Source organism: Psammomys obesus, unplaced genomic scaffold (genome assembly GCF_907164565.1).
Source record: "Psammomys obesus unplaced genomic scaffold, mPsaObe1.curated_primary_1811, whole genome shotgun sequence".
NCBI lineage: Eukaryota > Metazoa > Chordata > Mammalia > Rodentia > Muridae > Psammomys > Psammomys obesus.
The window spans coordinates 8,122,433-8,137,113 of NW_026586589.1; the positions used below are offsets into that span (position 1 = coordinate 8,122,433).

General features: G+C 42.3%; 1 protein-coding gene across 2 annotated transcripts in view; it reads left to right on the top strand.

The window, feature by feature from the left end:
* The first annotated feature begins 3,656 nt into the window (after positions 1 to 3,656).
* Positions 3,657 to 14,681, top strand: part of Trpc4ap (transient receptor potential cation channel subfamily C member 4 associated protein) — a 58,016-nt gene continuing 46,991 nt past the window's right edge. For both annotated transcript variants that reach the window (XM_055602349.1, XM_055602350.1), the window contains exon 1: positions 3,657 to 3,853. In XM_055602349.1, coding sequence (XP_055458324.1) covers positions 3,686 to 3,853 — 168 coding nt within the window. In that variant the 5' untranslated portion in view covers positions 3,657 to 3,685. The remainder of the gene's footprint in view (positions 3,854 to 14,681) is intronic.

Here is a 14,681-nt window from a genome sequence, read left to right on the forward strand (position 1 = left end):
AGTTTTCACTGTGTTCAAAATGGATTCCACTGTGTAGCTTTGGCCTAGCCTCTTGAATCCCAGAATTATAGATGTCCACATTCATTTCTTGAATACGATGTTTTTTCCTAATTATTGGAGCATGTCTTTGTTCTGAAGAGAAAAACACCGAAATGTTGAGGTGAAATCTTAGAGTAGCTATGGTTTTCTTTAAATGGCTTAGCAAAAAGGAAATGGTTTGGGCCAGCAAGATGGTCCGGTGGGTAAAGGAGCCTGCTGCCAAGTCTGATGACATATGAGTTCAGTCCCCAGGGTTCACACTAGAGGGAGAAAAGTAAGTTCTCCTCTGACCTTGACACACAAACCTTGACGTGTGATTCCAGACTCACATACATGCACAAGGAAAAGAAAGTCAAGGGTTTAATAAAATGAACTTCCTCAATAAATATTCATCTACCTATGAGAACACATGGACGCGTGTCATATATCTCTGTCTGTGTAGGCGAGTACATAGATGTATATATATAAAACATGTTAATGGGAGGGCATAAGCCAAGTATATATGGGTGCTTGTGATATTATTTTTCAACCTTTCTGTAGATTTGAAAAGTTTCCCCCCCAAAAAAAGCTGAGGGGAAAAGGTGAAAGGTGATGAGAATGAAGTGGCCAATGGTAACTGCCCATTGGGGGGGTTTAGAGGGAGTGAGCATCAGTCCTGTGAGAGCGGGGACTTTCATTTATTTAGCACACCATTCCTAGTGCCTGCAACTGCACCTTGCCCGTAGGTGATAATAAATGTTTAAAATAACAAGTTGCCGGGCCAGTGAGGTAACTCTATGGGTAAAGGCACTTCCCACCACACGACCTGAGTTCAGTACCCAGAACCCAGGTAAAAGAAGAGAACAGGACGCCACAAGTCAAATCATTGAGAAGTTGTACACTAGAAACAATCTGTGAAAACAGTGTTCAAAATGATATCACAAGATGTTGCGTGATTACAAGGACTTCTTACGATGGCCTGAATATAATGTGATTTTTTTTCTTTGATTATAACTTCCCCATGATTAAAAAAATTGCCCTAGAAAACTCTGCCTAATTGAGATGATCTCGGTAGCTAATTTAAGGGAGGCAATATTCTAGAAATGACAGCATCATATGAGGTTACACCACTGACCTTACTGCAAAAAATTAGACAAGCTGAGAGTTTTCATTTGTCTGTTTGTTTTGGTGTGTGTGTTAGCCCACATTCACATCAACAGACCCCGCAGCGGAAGGATGCGCCCTCTGGTGGTGAGAAGCTGTTGGTCTCCGTGGAAGCGGCGGTCAGGGAAACTAAAGTGCATCCATTCGGCCGTCACATAGGTTTCTGGAAACATTCTCCTTATTTCCTAGAGTTATGGTATCCATAAGGACTGAATTCGAGGTGAAGGCTTTTAAAAGAGATTTATCTTTATTATCTTTTAAGTGTGTTTGTGTATTCAGGGGGATGCTCACGGAAATGCAGATAGCTGCCTGTGGAGTCCACAAGAGGGCATCAGGTAAGTTCCCCTGGAGCTGGAGTGAGCCTCGCAGGGTAGGCGCTGGGAACAGAACACTGATCCCAGACAAGAGCAGTATGCTTTTTTAACATCCCAACTGTCATTCTGCAGCCCCATTTGCCCAGGTTTTTATGTGTGGTTTTGCATTGTTCAAACTTTGCTGAAGTTGTTCGTTGGTTCTGTTTGTGTGTGGAAACCTTCAGTTTCCTACGGAAGGGGTGATGTCTCAGGAAATAGAGGTGATTGTACTTCCTTCTTATCTTCAGCATTCCACTCGGGAAAACTGAGGAGACTCATTTTTTTCTACTTTATTTATTTATTTATTTATTTATTTATTTATTTATTTATTGCCTATTTCTGCTCATCTATTAATTTTTAACATTTATGTAATGTGTGTGTGATTTTATTAATCTTATAATCATGGTCCTGGATTTTATACTTATATATTTCTTCCCCCAAATCATAAAAGGATTATCTTAATTCGCTGCTACCATTTTACATTTTGAATTTTTAGCAGCTTTGTGAATATACAACTTATATTTCACACTCTACCCATTTTGAATGTACAATGCAGTGATTTGTGTGTGAGCCCATACGAGTGCACCACAGTCACCACAATCTGGTTTTAGAGATACGCTTTGATTTTCTTATACTTAGCTTTGATAGTTTTAAGATGAATTTCAGATTTAAGTATAAATCTAAAAGAAAATGTCATTCACCATAGGATAAACTTCCTGTTCTGATTTTTTCCCCCAGCAACCACAAGCACACAGGACTTTATTTGGCTCATACAAATTTCACGATGGCATATTTCACTGAAAAAATGTAGTTTTATGGCTTTTATTTTATTTTTATTAAGTTTTTCTTCTTTTTAAAAAGTATTTTTTTTTACTTTTTTAGATTATTATGTCATTTTTCTTCCCTTTCTCCCTCTAAGCCCTCCATATACCTCTCCTTGCTCTCTTTCAATAAAATTTTTCTTAACTTTAAAAAATACATTTAATGTGTGTGTGTGTGTGTGTGTGTGTGTGTGAAAGAAAGAGACACAGAGAGAGATTAGAGGGTAATTTGGAGGAGCCATTTCCCTCCTTCCACCAATATGGGAAGGAGGCGGAACTCAGATCCTCAGTTTGGCAGCCAGCGCCTCTATCCACTGACTCAGGTCTTGGACCCCATTTTACTGCTTTAAACCAGACTAGCGGCGATCGCTGGAGGTGAGTGAGAACCACACCTAAGTGGGCATGAAGATGGCAACCACAGTCCGGTTTGTCTTGGCAGTGTCCATAAATGTCTGCTGTTGTGCCAGTGTAATTATTTATTACATCATTTCAGTCTTTATAAGGAATTCTGGTTTGGGCAACAGATTATAGCCACCTCAGTTGCCAGTAGCCAACTTCATGACACCCTAATTCATCACACTCAACTCTCCTTTGTGTTAAAAGACCGCCTCCTGGAAGAGAAAACGGCAGGGTCTGACACTGTTCTGCTCACACTCTCCACCTCGACTACCTGTTCGAGGGTGAGGAGTACAGCTTCCTCCCTGAGAAACTATTTATTGACATCTGTAAACTTATTAGTCCTAACGCAGTTTTGTAATTCATGAAATATTTTCCACCATTTTCTTCAAACGAGCAATAGCTCATGGATGGTCATTCATGTATTATTTACACAAAACAAATTTGTTAATTATAATAAAATATTAGTTGACCTAACCGCTCCCAGTGACTAAATATTAAATGAGGGGCGGGGTGAAGTACAGCGACTTGGCATAAGTCATTCGTAGAAAGAAGGGGACAGAAATCAGAGTCAACTCTGGCCTAGGGTCTAGGATCCTTCGCTGGCCATCGGGCTGCATCATTCCCCAAGAAAGGAGAAATTTGAGAGCACGTGCGGGCAGCGACTGGTCTTCCACCTACAGCAACCTCGTAGACATGCTGGAGGTAGGACGTGGGGGAAAAGATGGTCTTGGAAACACAGCATCTGTGCCACCTGCCCGGCCTCGGGGAAGACTACAGTTCCCATAAGGGCTCGGGGCGCGCACAGCCCCTGCCACGCGGCCTGCATCTTCGCGTCAGTCCACTGGGGGCGGTATGGAGAGTCCTCCGCCGCCCCGTAGAAATCGACGCGGCTCCGGGGCCACTCGCTTCCTGTTTGTCGGACGAGGAGACATGGCGGCTGCTCCGGCAGCGGCTGGAGCTGGGTCCAGCCGGGGGAGACGGTCGGCAGCTACGGCGGCGGCGTGGGGTGGCTGGGGCGGCCGGCCGCGGCCCGGTAACATCCTGCTGCAGCTGCGGCAGGGCCAGATCACGGGCCGGGGCCTGGTCCGGGCGGTGCAGGTACGAGGCCGGCCGGGAGGGGCGGGGCGGGGCGGGCCAGCCTGGAGCTGGCCAGGGGCCGGGAGAGAGGCCTTTCCAGGCCGCTGCGGGACCGGCCAGATCCCCCGGGGCCGGCCGCGGAGCTGCCCTGTGTGCCTGCCGGACGCTGTCAGCCGCGGTGGGACCGTGGGCAGCGGCCGGCCCGGAGGCCTGCACGTCTGTGCCGAGTGGGGTCGAGCTGCCTGGGGTATTGGTGGCACGTATAAGCCCTGGGCCGAGTTTCTAGATCCTCATTTCCCAGCGCCACGTCTGCACGTCTGGGGACCTTGGCGAGTTGGCTTCATCCTCTACTGGTCTCGCGTTTGCCCCTTGTGAGCAGGACGGGGTTCTCCTCACTGCAGCCCCCTCAAACGGTTCCCAAGCCTATCATAAATGTCCTCTTCTCAGAGAGGCCTTAACGTTCCTCCTTCTCTTCTGAAGCAGGCCCCCATTGTTATTCTGTCAGATCCCCCAGTCGTTTTTGGTTGCATTATATTTCTTAACTGCATATATTTCTTAATTGCATATTTCTTTGTTGTCTGCCCTTTTTATGCCTGTCTCCCACATTGGGCTGAGCTCCAACGGGTCCAGAGACTGTTTTGCCAGTGTAGGGCGACCTGCTCTGGGGGAAGAACTTTAGTTAAACCCGAGTTCAAAGCCCTGGTCTTTTTCTTGCTTGGGCAAATTACCTTTCAGTGCCTTAGTTTCCTCATTTAACTTACCTTTTAAGGTTATTGTCAGATTCAAAGGAGATGGTTGTGTCAAGTGTTAGTGTATTTCAGGTGCACACAAGGGTGGAAGGGTAATTAGGTCCTGTTATAGTTAATGCTTAGCTTATCATTACACCAGTTGGTGCCCTGTACATGCGTGGTGTGTGTGTGTGTACGTGTGTGTACGTGTATGTGTGTAGGGCGCTACCTAGGATGGTTGACCCATCTCATTTTTTCCTCATTCTCCCAGGTGGTCCCAGAACTTACTTTGAAAATATTAGCTTAAGCCAGGTGCAGAGGTGCACACCTGTAATTCCAGCGCTCCGGAGGCCGGAGGCAGGTGGATCTTTGTGAGTTTGAGGCCAGCCTGGTCTACAAAGCAAGTCCAGGAAGGTCAGGGCTATTACATAGAGAATCCCTGTCTCGAAAAACCAAACCAAACAACAAAAACACATTAGCTTAGTTTAAAGATAGTTTTGCAAATGGGTTTGATGAATACACAAGGAACTTGTAAGTGTTGGGAGAGGGATGAGAATTAGGTGAATGGATGAGAGAATGGGTGTGAGATTTTTCTCAATATACTATGACATATTTAAGGTTAATTTTGAGCCATTTGAATGTTACTTGACTGAAAAGGTGATGTAAAGGTGATTGGGTCTGTCTTTGTGGAGAGTTGGAGATGAAGGGGCACTTTTGGTTAGCTGTGTCTTCCTACAGAAACTGTAGATGAGCACTCTTTTCTTCACTGCATTCCTCTGCATCTGCCTTAAGATCTGAGAAGTACTTCCTCTGTTTTTGAAGCCAGAACACCTCACTGAGCTGAGTATGTAGGGACAGGCAGAAAGGGGCCTGACTTACCTTTATTGATCACATATTTTGGATCAATCAATGTGCACGATGTTCATGTTTTTTGAAAGTAGGTTTATGTTTGAGACAGGCTCTCACTATGTAGATCTGGCCGACCTAGAACTCATTATGTAGACTAGGCTGGCCTTGAACTTGTGGCCATCTTCTGCCTCTGCGCTCTTAGTGCTGGGATTACAGATGTATTCCACCACGCTCAGGAGTCTTCAACATTTTGAATCATGTGTCGAATTCATCTCACCATAAATGAGGAAATTGAGGTTTAGAAAGGTTAGGTAGAGTGATTCTGCTACACTAAACACCCTTCCAGATAATCACTAAGCACAGTGAGCCATGGAAATTTTTAACATGCTGAATGAGGCAGTTTAGGAACATAGTTTGTTTTCAATGCTGAAATGCTAGGAGTGCTAAGAAACTAGATTAGAAGGCTACTGGAATATTCTTGGAGCCTTTTTGAGATGTTCATTGTGGTACCCACTATTACTCTGTCGATCTCCAAAGTTTGTTTCCATCGAACTGCCTTCTTAGCCTGTAATTACATATTTCTTTGGTATTTGTTCAGGTGAGGGAGCTATTTCAGAGGCTGGATTCGAACTCCTGTCTTCCAAATTAATAGTGACAATGAAGTGGAGACCTTCACATTTTGTAGTTTCCTTTCTTAATAGAGTTCTTCAGGTTTCCCCCCCTGCTATGTTCTCCCTCTCCCCTCTCCTGCTTTGCAGAATTAATTATTTGCTCATCCATATTTCCATAGCACAGGACACATACTGGTTATGGCATATGGCATAGTCGGAAAGTGCCAAGTTTTTGAAAAACTTTTTGAGGGGGTGGTAGGATGGGAAAGAAAACAGATTTATTAAGTGCACTGTTAGGGGCAGCAGGCAGGACAGTAACCAGAGCACCACCTGCCTAAAATACCTTTTAAAAAAAATACGTAAAAATTTATCTTGATCACAACTGTTTGACACTGTAGGATTCAGTAGTGTTTACTATTCTCACACTGAATAATGGTAGAATTTCCTTAGGAAAAAAAAGATGGATTTTGAAGTAAGATGGCTCTGAATTGAATCCTGGTTCTGACCTTTTTTTAGCCAGTGCCCCTAGGCTAACTCAGTCTCTTTAAATCTCAGTTTCATTATTTCTAAAATGGCAGTCATGACATCTATTCCATAAAGTTGTTATGACAGTCAGGTGAAACAATAAGTCTAGAACGTTTAACCAGTGTGTCAAATACTGGTTGTTTGATAGACAGTTGCTCTCAGCTAGCAGTAATTAGACTGGACTTTTTGAGAGCTATCTTATTTTTCTTTGTATCTGTAGGGCCTGAAACCATGCCGGGCACTTGATAGGAAGGGACAGGAAACTATTTGAATTGGAGTACTGTATACCCTCAGTCTGTGTCAGTCCATAGTCACTCTCCAGTTATTCCATGGCTTTAAAGAGTTCCAGAGTCTGGCCATCTGTGATTTGAAACCTGGCCAGGAAAGTACAAACTTGCTTTATGTCTTTGGGAAAGTTACTTAATATCTCTTTCTTTATCTGTAAACTAGAGATCATCCCAGGATCCAACCTCTTAAGATTATGGTAAGGAAAAATGAGTTTTTACAAGAAAACATTGAAAATAGTAGCTGAAGTATAATGTGTATGCAGAAAGGTTAACTTTTGTTATTTTTACAAATACTCGATATTCTGATGGCTCTTAAGTCTATATTTCCATTTCTGACTCTTTAGCTGCACGCAGTAGGTATTGTCAACCATCTGCTCTGAATCTTCGTGTAGATAACTAATGGGTAACTCAAATTTAATATGTAGAAAACCAGAATTTTGGGTTCCTCTTTCACCAAATCCTGTCTTCCCCGACTCTTCTCCCTTCCCTAAGTGGGACACAAGGGCAGTCTGGAAGAAGACTGTAGGTCACAGGATTTAAAATGGGCTAGTCCTACTTGGGCATTCATTTGCCTTCTCTTCCGGACTGTTCATCTCTCCTCTAAGGTAATAAATATGTCTAGATACTTTGCAGTTTATTGATGCCTTCATTTTCATCTGCCCATTTGATCCTCAAAGCAAATTGGGTCTTAATCTTCTGCTTGAAGCTCCCCAGCTGCTTTCCATTGCAGTAGAGTCAAATCTGCTTGCTGTGTGATGGTGGCAAGGCCAATAGAGTTGAGGGGAGAAATAGACTGGGTAAGATGTGGGCAGTAGAACCATGCACCTGTACGCATCATGGGCTTTCACCCTCAGATAACTCTGTACCTTGGCAATTTGGTAGTCTGGGATACGGGATCTCTTCTGTTTCTTAAGTGCTGCTTTTACATCTTTTGTGGTCACTCTAAACTTCTCCTGTTTTTACTTTCTACTTTTTTCTTTAGATCCTTTCTCCCTCTCTCCATTTCTGTCTGTTGCTAGGAGTCAAACATGGGGCCCGGCACATGCTAGGCAATCTGTCTCCCACACCTCCCTCCATATAATTTTTTTTTTTTTCTGTAGGTACTGTTTGTTTTAGTCTTACTCTAATTAGGGTTTGAAACTTAGTGATTTAAGTTAAAAAACAACAATAAAACAACAACAACAAAAAATTCCTCATTCCCGGTAAGGGCAGTTTGATACTGAGTAAACCTTGGAAACCAAGTGTGGTCATGTTGTAGCTGCTAACTCCAGCACTTGGGAGGCAGAGGCAGGGGACTACTCAAAGGCCAGGTTGGTCTACATAGTGAGTGAGTTCCAGGCCAACCAGGATTACATAGAGAGCTCCTGACTGAAAAGCTATAACCCCTCCTGCATGTGTGGGGGAGAGAGAGAGAGAGAAGGGAGGAGAGGGAGAAAGAGAGGCAGAAAGAACCTCTTGGATAAGTAAAGTCTCAGAAACACATAAATACTATTAATTTCAGCAGGTAGCATTTGTACCCACAAATCCTAAGACACACCACTACTTGTGTTGAAACCACACAAACACCAGTGCAAAGGATACAAGTATTTAGTGGTTAACATTTGTTACCAGACTACTGTAACAAGTTTGGTGTTTTGTTTTGTTTTTTTGAGACAGGGTTTCTCTGTGTAGCCTTGGCTTTCTGGAGCTCTCTCTGTAGACCAGGCTGGCCTAGGGCTTATAGAGATCCACCTGCCTCTGCCTCCCACGTGCTAGAATTAAAGGTGTGTGCCACCGCCACTGGGCTCCTAACAAGACATTTAATCTTTACTAATAACCCTCTGAATGTCTGTCTGCTTGCACTTTGCTATTTTAAGATATTAGCTAGTTTATGCTTAGGACTAAACAAAAAGGGTATACATTTGCTTTCACAGAAATCAGCTTTTTAATTCTTTAAAAAGGAAGGCAGTAAAGACAGACAATGAAAACTGTGACTGTCTGGAAATGTCACATTGACTAAACAGGCTGACAGCTTAGGGAACATGAGATTATCACTGCTGTAACTGTCAAACCACAAGTGCGTGAAAAGAAAAGCCTGTATGACACCTGCCAGTAACTCAGCTGTGAAGCTGCCTGGATGGTGGCTCTTTCATCACAGGCCTCAGCTACTGCAAGGAAAGCAAAGTGGAAATGATTATTTTTATTTATTTTATTTTGAGGCAGGATCTCTCTCTCTCTCTCTCTCTCTCTCTCTCTCTCTCTGTAGCCCATGCTGGCCCAGATCTTACTGTGTTGGCCTCAGATGGTCTCTAATTCAATGGCATGCCTCCTGCCTTTGACCTCCAAAGTGCGAGGATTAATTATAGGCATAAGCTACTGTGCCTGGCTTTACACGTTATTTTAAGTAAGTGTCTTGTAAACCAATGTATAAGTAGTAAAATTCTGAAGTGGGGTGTTTGGATGGTGGCTGGGTCTGTGGGTATCATGAGGCTCATTGCAGACAACAGCAAGGCCCTGCTCCACTCTTTGCTCTGACTTCCATTCTCCCAGGGCAATCATTGTTATGGTGTAACTATGACTTTCACAAGAGAAGGGCCCAGGAAGCCAGAGAGCCAGTTTTTCTAACTAACTTGTTTATAAAGCTCTTTCTTGACTTTTCAATTTAATATCTATTTTCCTCTTCGTGTTAAAGATTAGAATCTATATGTCACTTACTTGTCTCTACCATTCTAGTATTACAGTTTTGGTTGTTGGTATAAATTAGTTACATTCTACTACTAATATAATTACTGTTTATATCAGAGCCATGTATGTCTAACAGTTACTTACTAATACATTTTTCCTTGGTGTTGAAAGTAGTCCTTTTCATGTTGTTTTTATTGATGTATAAATGCCATACATTTATATATAAGTAAAATTCACTTTTCTCTTTTTCGTACTGGAGATTAAACTCAGGCCTCACATGTGCTGAACATGTGTTTATTCCGTTGAGAAACATTTTTAGTGTATCATTCTATAGGGTTAGCCAGATGTCTGTAGTCATGTGATCACCGCTGCAGTTTGAGTGGAAAGTCTTCTTAGAGATGGCAGCTCCTTTTCATGATCACTTATCTCTCCTCCTCCTTTTTCCTTCTGGAGTCACACATGTGTATACTGTTACCATCATTCATCCCTGTGGGTGACACCTCACGGAGGCAGCTGAAGATAGGATGGATAGTTTTATTTTGGCTCTGGCTTCAGAAGCATAGTCCACCATGGAAGGGGTGGCATTCGAGGGAGTCCATGGTGGGAGCGCATGGCTGCAGACAGGATGCAGAGTGCTGTGGCTGGAACCAGCTTGGATGTTACCGTCCAAGAGCTGCCCCTCGTGTCCACTTGTGCTGTGTAGGTCACGGTCCCAAAGGCTCCACAATCTTCCAGAAATGCTTAAGCCTGAGCCTGCAGGTACATTTTATATTCAAACGCTGGTACTGCCTAAAGACATGTCATCTATCACGTGAAACCTTCTGATTCTCTCTCTCTTATAAACTGCATCCTTTTGTGTTTGCTCTGCTTTCTCTGTTTGTATAATTTGACCCCAAATTCTAAAACTTTATCTTTCATTTGGCTTTTTAAGTTTTCCAACCTCCTTTTCCTCCCTGGAGTTTGTATTGGTGTCTTTGCAGCTGGATTCTTGGAACTTCCCTTCATCAAATTCAGGGCATCTTACTGTGTTTTTTTTACTGACTTTTCTGTGTTTTAGACCTTATTTCCTAAATCTGTATCTACCTTTCCTGGGAACACATTCTGTAGTAGACTCCAGGAAAGAGCATGCAAAAGGTATTTTTTTTTTTTATCTTTGTATATTCGAAATAGCTTTTACTGTGATACTTTTGTGTCAGGTCTAATTCTGAGTTGCAAGTTATTTTCGTTTAGATTTTAAAGAATATTTTTTCTTGTCTTTGAGAAATTCATTGTTTTAAATCACATTTTGTTTTTAGACTCATTCCTGTACATGGCAAAGCTATAGTCCCTTAATCTTTGTTTTAGCCTGTTATTCTATCAGTGGACCACAATTAACTCATGTCTTTGAGAAATAAAGTGGATCCTTCCAGTTTGGGGGCTATTATGAATCCTGCTGATATGAACACGTGCTCATGTCCTTAGTGTGTATGTGTACGGCCTGGAGGCTGTCTGCTGAGAATCGCCAGGGTGTAGGCCATGCACAGGGTTGCATCAGTGTCCACCACCAGAGTCCTCAAGTGCTTGTACTAATTTCCGTTCTCAGCAGCAGTGTCTGTCAGTTTCATGTTCTTGCTAACCTGTAGTGTTGTGTCAGTCTTTAATTTTAGAGTTTTGGGTTTTTCCCTCTCAGGTGTTCAGTGCTGTAGTCACTATGGGTTTACTTTATGGTGAGTTAATGAAGCTAAACTCCCTTTCAGATGCTTATTGCCAATTTTTGGACACTCCCTTTTATGAATTGCCTGTTCAAATAGTTTGTACATTTATGTTACTATTGTTGTTATTATTGTTATTTTCTTTAAAAATTTATTTTATGTGTATGGGTATTTTGTCTGTCTGTATGTATGTACCATGAGCATACCTGGTACCTGAGGACCTCAGAAGAGGGCATCAGATCCCTTGGAACAGGTGTTACAGATTATTGTGAGCCACCATGTGGGTGGTAGGAATTGAACCTGAGTCATCGGGAAGGTCACCAATGCTCGTAATCACTGAGCCATCTCGCCAGGCCCTGTTTTCATCTTTACCTAACTAGACATTTTCGACATTTTTCTTGATATACACTCCTCCCCCCTTTTTAAAATAGGCTTTCGCTATATCCCTGGCTAGCCTGGAATTCCATTTGTAAGCAGGCTAGCCTCAAACTCAGAGAGATCTGTCTGTCTCTGAGTGCTGGGATTAAAGGCATGTGCCTCCACATCCAGCTGGATAGATGCACCTTTAAAGTGATGTTCTTTATAGATATTTTCTCTCCTATGACTACTTTTTAATCTCTAAAGATTTTGATGAGCTAGACATAGAGGAGACAGAGGCAGAAAGATCTATTTGAGTTGAAGGCCAACCTGGTCTACATAGTTCCAGGCCAGCCAGTGCTGCATAGTGAGACCAACCGCCTCAACAACAACAAAAAGGTCTCTTGATGAGCATGAATGCTTAGTTTTATCTCGTTCTTTCTGTCATGTAAGTGGGTTTCCTGTTTGAGATTCTCTGCATGCTCTCAAGGGCTTAAAAATTCTGACTATCATCCGAAGTGGTATGGATTTGCCTTGGCATTTAGATATGTCTCCACTGAGACTGGCACATTTATATTCATAAGGTACTTATATCTGCACACGTTCTTCTTTATTTACTTATTTGTGAAACATTTTGCCATGCCGCCTCTGCTAGCCTAGAAGTCATGACAGAGTCCTCTCGCCGCAGCATTGTGAGGGGAGGGATTACCAGCCTGGCTCCTCTGCTAGTGGTTTTTACTTTGAGTTTTTTGCTGATAAGTTCCACCACCTTTCTTCCAGTGTGCTTTTCCATTTTGTATTATTGTCCAGTCTGTTACATTCAGCCATTCTTAAATGTTTCTCTGGTAGGCAGCATAATATACTTTGTTTTTAAATTTTAATGTTACTAATTGACATTTGAGGATTTAATTATATTTACTTAATATGATACTTGCTTTTCAAATGTCATGTTGGTTCTGTGTTCTTTATTGTGTTCCTTAATTTTTTTGTGTTTGTGTGTCTGTGTGCATGCATGTGCCTGCATTTGTGGGGGTGGGTGCAGGTGTGTGAATGCATGCCTAGTGTGAATATTCAAGTCAGAGGCCAACCTTGGATGTCAGTCTTCAGAGGCCTTCTCTCTGTTTGATGTGGACTGCTCTCATTGCCTTGATCTTCACCGCATAGCCGGTCTGGCCTGTGAACTTCTCCCTCTGCCATTGCTGGGGTTACAGGTCTGCTGCACCTTTCCTGGCTGTTCATGTGGGTGAGCTCTGGGGACCTAACTCAGATCCTCAATTTGCAAGATAAGAGCTTTATGGACTGAGCTCTCTCCCAAGTCTTTAATGTTTCTTTTAAATTAAAATTTTATTGAGACATAAAACAAACAAGAAAAGGACCAAATTTACTCATGATTGTAATCCCAGTACTTGCGAGGTAGAAGTAAGGGGGATCAGGAATTTGGGCTTCACTAGATACTGTCTCAAAAAAAAAAAGGAATTACAGTTGTAAGTTTTTATTTCAGTGGGGTTTGTTTGTTTGTGTTTTTTTTTTTTTGTTTTTTTTTTTTTTTTTTAGCAAATTATGATGCTGGAGAGATGGCTCAGGGGTTAAGGGCACTTGGGGTTCAGGAGATGGGCTCAGTTCCCAACACCCACATGGCAGTTTATAACCATCTGTACATAATAACTCCAGTTCCAAGGGATCTGAAGCCTTCTGCAGACTTTCGTGGGCACATATGTGGTGCACGGACATGCAGAAAAACACTTATACACATAAAAATAAGATAATGAATGTAAAAAAAAAATCTATTTAGAAATTATGCAACTATCACCAAAATAGTTTTAGGCCATTCCTGTCACTTTAAAAGTTCAGTTATGTCCATTATTTATTTAGTTTTCATAACAGCTTTGTTGAAGTGTTGATTGACTTACTGCACACACCCCATTTAAGTATGCAAGTAAGTAGCTGTTTATACAGAGCTACAGTTACCACAACCAATTTTTGAATATTTCCTCAGAAGACAAAACAAACAAACGAACAAACACAGCAACCCAAAGAAAGAACCTGATTACGGCCTAGAGGAAGCATAGCATGCCTCTAATCCCAGAACTGGGAAGGTGAGATCAGGAAAGCCAGAGTTCAAGGCCATCCTCAGCTAGGGAGAGAGTTTGTGGTGAGGCTGGGTTTCAAGCTCAAAAGGAAACCCAAGCCAACCCTGTACCTTTAGCAGCTACTTTCCCGTCACCATCTCTAGCCCTTGGTGGCAGCTAGTCTTAATTATTTTCTATCTCTGTGGATTGGCTTGTTGTGAATATTTTTATATTAAATAGAATCAAATAATATGTGGTCTTTTGTGACTGGTTTCTTTGACTTAGAATAAGCCTTAAGATTTATCTGTTATATGCATCACTACTTGGCAGATAATCCTCTGTCATGTGGACGGCCTGTGTTTTATTTAAGATTTAGCTGTTATATGCATCGCTACTTGGCAGATAATCCTCTGCCATGTGGACGGCCTGTGTTTTATTTGTCTGCTCACCGGCTGGCGGGCACTCAACTTTCCACATGTGCCTTCTTTTGGTGCTGTAAACTTTGTGTGCAAGAATTTGTGGACATTTGCCTAACAAGAGGGTTTCTGGGCCATACGACAATTCTGTAGTGTGTGTGTGATGTTGGTGAGCTCTCTCAGGGCTTTGTACACCCCGAGGTAAGTTGCTCAGGTATGTCCACAGGCTTTGGGGTTTTGAAGCAGTCTTGCTAAGTAGCTTATGGTAGGCCTTAACTCTATGTGACTGTCCTCCTGCCTAAGCCTTCCAAGTACTGGAGTTAGAGTCACATTTTACTCTTCCTGGCTGTTTGTCGAACTTTCCAGCACTTGCTAAACTGTAGCTGTGCCATTTTTCATTTTTACCCGGAGTTAAAGACAGTTTCAGTTTCCCCAGACAGTCCCAAACACTCTTATTTCTGTCTTTGTGATTATATGGTCCTGGATGATGTGGTGTAGCTTATTGTAGACTTGATTGCTTTTTCTCTGATGACTACTGACACTGATTATTTTTTCATGCATTTAAATTTAATTGGATTAATCAATGAATTTATTAAATAAGATTTTTAAATTTATTAACAAGCTTTAAGCACTATAGCTGGGCAGATACTCA